At 47.5% G+C, this 9977-nt stretch overlaps 1 protein-coding gene and 1 long non-coding RNA gene across 2 annotated transcripts; one reads left to right on the forward strand and one right to left on the reverse strand.

Moving 5' to 3' along the window:
- Nucleotides 1-2532: 2532 nt before the first annotated feature.
- Nucleotides 2533-5000, reverse strand: RHOB (ras homolog family member B). Its single transcript, XM_004329069.4, has one exon. The coding sequence runs from the start codon at nucleotides 4607-4609 to the stop codon at nucleotides 4019-4021; it is 591 nt and encodes a 196-aa protein (XP_004329117.1). The 5' UTR covers nucleotides 4610-5000; the 3' UTR covers nucleotides 2533-4018.
- A 117-nt stretch (nucleotides 5001-5117) lies between these two features.
- LOC117307800 (uncharacterized) lies at nucleotides 5118-7931 on the forward strand. The gene is made up of 3 exons (XR_004521667.2): nucleotides 5118-6134; nucleotides 6850-6870; nucleotides 7728-7931. It is a non-coding gene; the product is annotated as an uncharacterized lncRNA (long non-coding RNA).
- The last annotated feature ends 2046 nt before the right edge of the window (nucleotides 7932-9977 follow it).

Here is a 9977-nt window from a genome sequence, read left to right on the forward strand (position 1 = left end):
CCTCCCCACCTTCCCCTGGGCTCCTGTTGTGCCCTGGGCCTAACGCCCCCATTTGAGCATGCTCAGTGAATGCATTCCCAGAACTGCCTGGCCCACCAGGGCAAGGATTGTGTCCTGTTTGCTTTTGTATCCCTTGTCTCAGCAGAGCAGAGTGCTGTTGCGTTCTGAATTCGGAATGGCAGAAAGAAATCTCTAGAAGGGCATTAAACCCCCCGTTGCACAAGAATGTGGAGAAGAGAAGATAGGGGTTATGTATGGGTCATCCTGGGAGGGAAATTCTCTGAAAGTGCTGTGCTTTTTAAGGTAGGGCAGTCGGGACTACGGGGCACTACACCCTCAGCGTCGGGAATGTGATTTACTTTCCTGCTGAAATGACCTCCCTCCTCTGTGCAATGACATGAACTCTCCTTTATTCTAAGCCAGTGGTTCTCGAAGTGTGGTCCCCAGACCAGCAGCATCAGCATCGCTTGGTCCCCACCCCGGACATACTGATCAGAGACTCTGGAAGCTAGGCCCAGCCATCTGTGTTTTAACCAGCCCTCCATGTGATTCTAATGCATGCTTAAGTTTGAAAACCACTGTTCTAAGTACACTGAAACACATGTGAAAAAGACCCTAGAAATACAGTCCAGATTGATTTCAAATTAAGATTAAACAAGAACCCAAGCCAATGCCCCTTGCTACGAAATGCCCAGGATCAATGAAACACCCCACTATTCTCCACGAAACCGTTCAACAGGCAATTAAATGAACTCAGCACATTTATTTTAAATGTGCAAAATGAATTTTCATATCCTAAGAGTAACACCAGATGTTTTACCTCTTTTTTCCTAATTGATTTTCCAGCCTACAGCAATTCGTCTTTATATTTTCCAGTTGGATCTAATGCAGCAAGAAGAGTGTGTTCCGGCAGGATTATTAAATGCCATGCATTTTAAAACAAGCATAACCCAGGCTGCCATGTGTCACCTGGCTTGTTGTCTTCCTAAAATTAAAAAAAAAAAAAAAAAAAAAAAGGCAGCTATAGGTACCAGGCAGATTTGAGCAGGCAGGAAACCCAGAAAAGGCCCTTTCGGGGGCTGGGACTCCAGGCTCTTGGCTGGTTGCAAAGCTGAGTACTGGGCATTGAGCCCAAGCTTGAGCTCTTCACAGAGTCCTGCACTCCCTGGTACCAAAGGATTTGCAAGCTGTAAAACTTGCAAATCAACATTTTGTTTTTCTGTGGAAATTTTTGCCTTTAAAAGAAGAAAAAGTACGCTGAGGGCTAGAGGTGAGTGAGGCCAGGAGCTGAGGAAAGGATGAGGCAGTGGCTTAGAGAAGCCAACCTGGGTGGACCCACTCCTTTCTCTGTGCCTGGAGCTGCCCAGACAATTCCCCTCTGTCGGCCAATGAGCCTGGCTGTGCAGGAGGCCCTGTTAATGTTTTGTTTTGTTTTGTTTTGTTTTTTAAGTGGGTGAAAAGTCACCAGCAACCAGGCTTGCCTCACTCAACAAAAGCTCTTGGGAGTCTAGGGAAAGACAGGGAAACAGAAGCCTCAAGTTTTAAAGCAAAGGGCTTCAAAAGGGGCCTTCTCTGCTTCTGCCTGGAGGAGGTGAGCTGGCGGGGGCGGGGCGGGGGGGGCAGTGGCAGCAGGCAACTAAGGGCTAGAAACCCAGAAAGTGTTGATTCCAAAAACAAAAACCACGTCTTTGGTAGTTGGGAGAGGTTGGCAGTATCTGCTACCTTTCCTCGAAGCTGCTGAGGCTGGCAGATTTGAGCCATCATACCTGTAGCGGGATTTTAATACGGTCTCTGAAGATAAATCTGCCTGTCTGGTTCTGGGACCCACTGCAGCAGGCTAACTGTCTGAAATTAGAGCTCATCAAGATTCCACGTCCAAGTGTGCCTGCCCCAACTTTCAATAACAGTCACCCAAAGCCTTGTGTTCTGTCTGTAATGCGGCCACTCCTGGCACTTAGAATAAAGCATTTTAGGCTACATATAGACCTTCAGATGAAACTTCAACGATAGAAGAATCGGCTTCTGATCTGGGCTCTCCCCAACTTCCACCCAGGAGCTCAGGCCAGAGATAAGACCCTACAATCGTGGGGTTATTGTGTAACCCCACGAGGATCTGAAGGGAACCCAGGAACCAGTCTTTTGGACAGAGAGCCTGGTCCCACACCGGTGATTAACAACAACAACAAAAAAGTCATCTAAATTTTAAATGCACAAATGACACCTTTCCAAGTTTCAAAGAATAGGCAGCAAAGGCCCCATAATGGACTTCGACACAAGTGCTTAAGACATACAAACAGTACATGTTAGGTCAAAGGTTTGGGCACTGGGTGCCGGGGTAACCTCCGGGACTGGGACGGGAGGAACCTGGTACCCCATGGCCACGCAACCCCACACGTCCTCGAAGGGATTTCATCCCCATTTCTTACAAACACTATGAGGGAAACTGAGTTGGTGGGACCTCCACTGCAGAATTCTGCCCTTGCCCCCAAATTCACAAGAATATTTTTACACATTATTAAACCACAGGAGCCATTTTATAAATGTCATCATCATAGTCTTTTAATATTTTACATAAAAAAACTGTATACACAGCTTATAGAACTTTTATGTAAACATCATAAGCTCACCACTTTGTCATTTGTCAGTTTATTTAAAAAATAAAAAACAAGACAACAATTTAGTAGAAGTACCACTGGATGGGGAAGGGAGGGGGAGAAAAGAGACACTAGGGGCAGGTTTACTCTCTGTACAGAGATGCAGAGAAAATTTCACACAGCTTTAGAGACTGACTTGTGGGGGTAAAAAAAAAAAGGTTTTAGATAGGCTCTAACACTTGTTACTGCCCTTTCTCAAAAGAGTGCGCATACCTGCACAAATAAAATCGCAAAACAGAACAGTGTTGCCACTTTTTTCAAAAGAAAAAAAATTAGTGGTTTCTTTTTCTTCTCCTTTTTTTTAAAAGTCATCGTTTTTTAAAAAACATCAGAAGTAGATGAGGTTACAGTGTACAAGTGTGGTCAGAATGCTACTGTCTTATGCAAATGACAAGTGCATTAAATGTCAAACAATGAAACAATTGTGCAAAGAATTCTTCCACCCCCCCAAAAAAAAACCACCCAAGTTTTAGCCTTTAAATAAATCAAATAACATCCGTTTCTTGGACTGAACGATTTTCACTTGTAGGACAGGCACAAAGTTCGCTTATGGCAAAAACGACCTGCAGCACACTTTCCCTCCTCCTGCCTGTGTCTGGTGAGGGGGTTCGCGTGGCGGGGGGGGGGGGCTGGCCCGCAGGAGCCATGAGTCTAGAAGCTGTGTCCTCTCATCCCCAAGTCGGCTGCAAACGTCTTCCCAGGGTTTGGAAAGATGGCCAAGTCTTGTTCGTGCTGGGATGGACGCCTGACCCAGGCTGGGCCGGAGCTGTTCCAGCGCCCCGTCACTCCACCCACCACCACCATTAAATAACACCATCCTACCTCCGAAAATAAAATTATATCTATATTTATATAACACCCCATCCTCCCCAGCCCTCCCCTCCCGCAGTTCCCGAGGTCTATGTTACAGACAGGGGATAGCAGGCGCTCGCTGGTTATGGACGAACATCTGATGGGGCGCGGCCGCACCCCGGTGCCAAGCTTGTCTCCGGGAGGCAGAGGCGGGCATGGGGTGAAAACCCGGCGGCGGGGAGTCGAACATACACACAGCCACACACTCTGAAGAGGCTTGACTCTTCCCTAAAGGGTGGTCAGGGGACCCTTGGCACTCAGCGGGGCGGCCAGGCCTGTGCAACACAGCCGGACGCACAGACACTTGGAAAGCAGGCGCCCGGTGCCTACCACGCGGATTCCCGGCGCCAGAGCCTTGAGCCGCCGGGCCACGTCGGCCGGGGCTGAAGGCAGACACCAGGCAGTCCGGTGGGGTCCTTGGGGCACGCGGGTCTCCCCTTCCCCGGGCTCGTGGGGGCTGGGCCCGGGAGGGGGAGGCGCGCCGGCAGGGGAAGGCGGGGCGGGCGCGGCCCTCATAGCACCTTGCAGCAGTTGATGCAGCCGTTCTGGGAGCCGTAGCGCTTCTGCAGCGCGGCGCGCGTGGCCGTCTCGAAGACCTCGCGCACGCCCTCCTTGGTCTTGGCCGAGCACTCGAGGTAGTCGTAGGCTTGGATGCGCACGGCCATGGCGCGGCCGTCATCCGTGCGCACCGGTTCCTGCTTCATGCGCGCCAGCTCTGTGCGGACGTGCTCGTCGCTGCGTAGGTCTTTCTTGTTGGCCACCAGGATGATGGGCACATTAGGGCAGAAGTGCTTCACCTCGGGCACCCACTTCTCGGGGATGTTCTCCAGCGAATCCGGGCTGTCCACCGAGAAGCACATGAGGATCACGTCGGTGTCCGGGTAGGAGAGTGGCCGCAGGCGGTCGTAGTCCTCCTGGCCCGCCGTGTCCCACAGCGCCAGCTCCACCTGCTTGCCGTCCACCTCGATGTCGGCCACATAGTTCTCGAATACGGTGGGCACGTACACCTCGGGGAACTCGTCCTTACTGAACACGATCAGCAGGCACGTCTTGCCGCACGCGCCGTCGCCCACCACCACCAGCTTCTTACGGATGGCCGCCATGAGCGGGCCGGGCCCGGGCAGCAGGAGGGGGCCCGCGAGCGCCTCGCTGCCGTCCCGCTCGCCGCTCACTGCTCACCTCGGGCTGCGCGCTGGGGGAAAGGGTTGCTAGCTGCACCCAGGCCCCGGGGTGGCGCGTTCTCTCGCTGTGCTCGGGCTGCCGCGGCGGGGTAGGTGGGGGCGCCGGGGCATAGGGCGCGCCGTGCGTCTCCGCGCTGCTCCGGAGCGGTGGCCGCTCGCCTCGTCCCGGGCCTGGGGTCGGCGCCTTTGTGCGCAAAAAGTGGCTAGAGCAGCGGACCCGGCCTAGCTCCCTCCCGGGTCTCTCTAGGCCTCAGCAAATGTACAAGAGAACACACGAGTGCAGCCAGACTGCGGTGGCAGATGCGGGCTGCGGCCCCAGCGCCCACTATTTAAAGAGTTCGGCGACTTTCTTAATATAGCCGCCCAATGGGAAGCAAGCCGACTGAGCTCATCGCTGCGGAGCTTGAGTCTGATTGGCCGTCCGCTGCAGCCCAGGGGCGGGGCCGGGCGAGCTTGATTGACGGCCCAGACCGCCGGGCTGGGAGAGGCGGCGACTGGGGAGTCAACGCCGCGGCGGCTGGCCCTGCGGGGCTCGGGTGGCACCTGGGTTCCCGTCTTCGCCGCAGCTTGTGCGCGCGAAGCGGGAGAGCTGGAGCTAGCTGCCCGGAGCCCGCGGAGGCTGGACGAGCGGTTCCGAGAGAGGCGGCACTTTGCGGGCCGTTGATGATCCCTCCCACTCAAAATTGCCCCCTTGCTTCTCAAACTCCCAGCGGGTGGTCGGACCTGTGGGGGAGGGAGCGGCTCCTTTAATGTGGTTTTGTTTTTAAATACACACACACGCACACACACAGAGGCACACATATACACACACACACGTTTGATTCCAAGCAAGGCTGTCGGGGTTTTTTGTTTTTAATTCAGAAGCGGCACCTCCCTTGGTCGAGTCCGCCGCCCCCATCCCTCCACCCGGTACTCGCCCTGAGCCCTGGGTTTGGATCTCCGAGAGGGTGGCTGTAAGTTGGGTAGGCCTGGGCCCAGCCTCTGGCTCTAACAAGTCCTGCCTCCTACCCCCTTTCTCGGCACCCAGCCTAGGTCCCTAGGTGAAGATTGGGGGAAGGGGGGGCAGTGAAAAGCGAAGGTCGAGGCTGGTTGCAGAAGTTCAGGTCCACTTGGAGGAAGTTACCAGGCAGAAAAAGGCAGACTCAGCCCTGGTTTGGCAGGATTAATTAGGATCCTGGTCGTAAGGTAGAGAACTGTCTAGAGTAAATAGTACAATAAAATCCAGCCACCCCACACCCCATTGGGCAAGAATAGGCTGCAGCCCCAGGGAGTAGGAGGAGACACTTGCAGGCTGGGACACAGCAAATCAGTGTGTGGTGGGGTGCTGGATCCCCAGTCTTCTGCTCCCACCAGGACTTAATTCATCTATTCCTTGAATTCTGCAGGAGATGACACCTATGTCTGAGCTAGAAGAACCTAAGCCAATGGATCTCAATGGACAGAAGAGGTGGGAAGGGGGAGGGAGGGAAGGAGGATCTCCCAGGAAGGAGGAACAGCTTGAACAAAAGCAGAGATGTGGGAAAGAGTAGGACAAGTTCTAGGAACAGGGAATATCTTAGTGTGGCTGCCCTTAGTGGAGAGAGAGAGAGGTGAAACTCAGGATGGAGGCCAGTCATGGAGGAACCAACTACTCAGGTTGGGCCATATCTATTCTGGAGGCCATGGGATGCTTACTGGTTTTTCAGAAAGGAGAGACCCACTACATCATGATGAGGTTATTGCCTCATATTTCTGCCTCCCCCTCTGACTGGAAGCTGTTGGAGGGCCTGGATTCTGTCTTATCTCAGCATCTTGAAGCCCTAGCATAATGCCTGACCCTATGCAAGAATCAGTAAACGACTGTGGAGAATTCGCCTAAATGCTCAGGAACTCAGTTGGAACTTTCTGGAGTCTCTTACCTCAGACTCCAGACTGCTTTACCAACCATCCACCCAAACCCGGGCAGCCAGCTGTAGCTGAGCCATGGTGTTTTCACACATGATTCATATGTTGAGGTGTAGGTCCCCAAATGGATGCCGCAGATATAATCAGGTCAAATACGACATTAGTGCCACTAACCCCCAGAGCCCATCCTCATTCAAGTGACCAAAACTGCTTCCCTCACATTGGATTATCTCCACTACAATGCCTAATGTTTTTGTTTTTTTGATTTTGTTTTTCAGATCTAAGGAACTGAACTGTCAGTAAGTAAATAATTTCTCCAAGTGGAATCCCATGGGAGAAAGTAAGGGTTTTTGTTTTTTTTTTTTTTTCTTTTTTTTTTTTGGATCATTTGTTTAGGGCTCCAATCTAGCAACTTTTTCTTTTCTTTTAATTTCAGTTTGCCTGTTAGAAAAATCTAAATTTTTCTTCCTTTAATCAAAACCTTTTATAGCTGTATTGTTAACACTGCTTTCCTTTATCTTAATATAGCTTGGGAATCTTGGCTATGTCCTTAAGCTTCAAATATTAAGAAAGTATCAAACAATTAAAGTTTTGTACCATGTATTGTTTTTTAAAACTGGAATACAAAGAATCAGGAAGAGGGATTCAATTCACTCATTTCCTGACTCTCAGACATATTATATGAGGTGTTCCAAGCTTGAATCTCAATATTGCAGTAATTTCTAAAAATATTCAGTTGGTAAATTATTCCAAAGTAAACAAGTAGAAAAATCTGTATTCTGCAGCAGCTTCTTTTCATGGTCTTCATTTTCATGTCCAGGATCCTTTGACAAGCTCTGTGAAGACTGGCTACTTCAAATACTGTACCACTCACGGGATAAACTCTCCCAAACTAGGGGATGTGCCTAATGGCCTCCTCACTGCCGCTGCTCTCCCATCACAATACACTGGCAAAGGGCAAGGATAAAACTGATTTGTCAAGGAGAGCAAATCATTTTAATAGTTAACTTTAGTAACCTATAGATTCATTGTATGACAGATACCCACACTAATGAGAGAGGGAAGTTATCCTCCAGACAAAAGGGAGATGTTAATCTACCTCCAATCTTCCTTCAGCCTTATTTATTTGGCCTTTTTTGTCCACTGTCTCCTACAGATCTCCTGTAAATCACCCCCCAACTCTTCGGAGACAAGACCAGCCAGAGACTGGAGTGTTCATTAGATTTTAGTGCCATCTTGTGGCAATATTTACAGGGTTTTTATATATATATATATATATATATATATATATATAATCATATTTAAATATTTTATAAATATTTTCTATATATTGTATATATATGATTATATAAAAACTTATCTAGCCAAAAAGCATGCATTTTATGACTATTTTTAAGATGTTTCACAGGATGTAAAACCCCTATTTGTTTCACAAGCAGCTTCTTTAGAAATTCTTCACATATATATTTATACACACATAGAACTTTTTTCATATACACTTAAAAAATTAATTAATTCCTTCCTAGTTAAATAGTAACTTCTAAAAGAGATTAGCAGAGATAACAGCTGTGGAACCTTACTAATTTATATAACAATGGACTTTCTTTTAACCTAATTACAATGTACAGAAAGTTGTAAAACAACTTGAACTGCAAAAATCATCTGCTTTCTTCCCCCCAGTTAAGAAAGCCATTATTGGATAATCTGGTATAACTGGAAGTAATAATAATTCACTTACCAATAAGCATTTACTGGAAACCAGCAATACCATAGACATTCCTGACACTCACTTAATTTTTAAATTATTTCTAATTTGAGCAAGTAGTTTAGGGTCTCTAGGAAAATTGTCAACCTTCCTTCTCAATGCGATGAGTTTTAAAAAGGGAAAGGCTCTTCTAGGCCTAGCCATACTATTTCATATGGAAAAACAGAAGTGGTCCCATATGGTCCGTTTGGGCCCATTCAGCCATGAGTTACATAGCTGAGCCTTCAAACTGCTTTCTGGGGTCTTCAAGCTATAAGTAACAGCAATTCAAACACCCCTCCCCTGTTCCAAGATTGTGACCCAGTTTGACCCAGGCCTAAGACAGAGAGGCTGTGCTCACAGGAGAATCACCATAGCTAGAATGTTAAACTTTGGAATGTAGGCATTGACCTCTGATCAGACTCCCTGTCTGTCCAGCCCAGGGTCATGCTGAGGGGAATTGGCAGTGGGCAACAGGGCCTAGCTCCTGAGCACTCTAAAATTGCACCATCCAATCCAGTAACCGATAGCCACGTGTGAAATCCTGCTGATACCACTAAAGAACCATTTTCAATGTTATATAATTTTAATAAATTTAAATTTAAAAGCTGATATTCATGGTAGAGGAAAAGGGAAATGTTGGTCAAAGAGTATAAACTTCCAGTTAGAAGATGAATAAGTTCTAAGGATCTAATGTCTAGCATGGTGATTTTAGTTAATAATACTATATTATATACTTGACAGTTGCCAAGAGAGTAGTTCCTAAATGTTCTCAGCACAGGTTGGGAATTCTCTGGTGGTGCAGTGGTTAAGACTCTGAGCTCCCAATGCAGGGAACTTGGGTTCAATCCCAGGTCAGGGAACTAGATCCCACATGTGTGCCACAACTAAGACTTTGCATACCACAACTAAGGAGCTGGCAAGCCACAACTAAGACCCAGCGCAATCAAATAAAAATAAATATTAAAAAAAAAAGAAATGGTAATGATGTGATGTGATGGAGGTGTTAGCTATTGCTATAGTGGTAATCGTTTTGCAATATGTAAGTGTATCAAATCAACACCACTGTTGTACACCTTAAACTTATACAATGTTATATGTCAATTATATCTCAATAAAGCTGGAGAAATAATTGATTTAATACTGATATGGCACTCAGAAAACTATAAAACACTGTTGAAAAATATCAAAGATGACATAAACAGATGGAGAAATATACCATTTTCTTGGATTGGAAGAATCAATGTTGTGAAAATGACTATACTACCCAAAGCAATCTACAGATTCAATGCAATCCCTATCAAACTACCAATGGCATTCTTCACAGAATTAGAACAAAAAATTTTACATTTCGTATGGAAACACAAAAGACCCCGAATAGCCAAAGCAATCTTGAGAAAGAAAAACAGAACTGGAGGAATCAGGCTCCCTGACTTCAAACTATACCACAAAACTACAGTAATCAAGACAGTATGGTATTGGCACAAAAACAGAAATATAGATCAATGGTACAGGATAGAATGCCCAGAGATAAACCCACACACATATGGTCACCTAATTTACGACAAAGTAGGCAAGAACGCACAGTGGAGAAAAGATAGTCTCTTCAATAAGTGGTGCTGGGAAAGTGGTGCTGGACAGCTACGTGTAAAAGGATGAAAT

Source organism: Tursiops truncatus, chromosome 14 (assembly GCF_011762595.2).
Source record: "Tursiops truncatus isolate mTurTru1 chromosome 14, mTurTru1.mat.Y, whole genome shotgun sequence".
Classification (NCBI taxonomy): domain Eukaryota; kingdom Metazoa; phylum Chordata; class Mammalia; order Artiodactyla; family Delphinidae; genus Tursiops; species Tursiops truncatus.

Coding starts and splice junctions, on each gene's coding strand:
- RHOB (XM_004329069.4), bottom strand. CDS start 4,609: ATGGCGGCCATCCGTAAGAAGCTGGTGGTGGTGGGCGACGGCGCGTGC.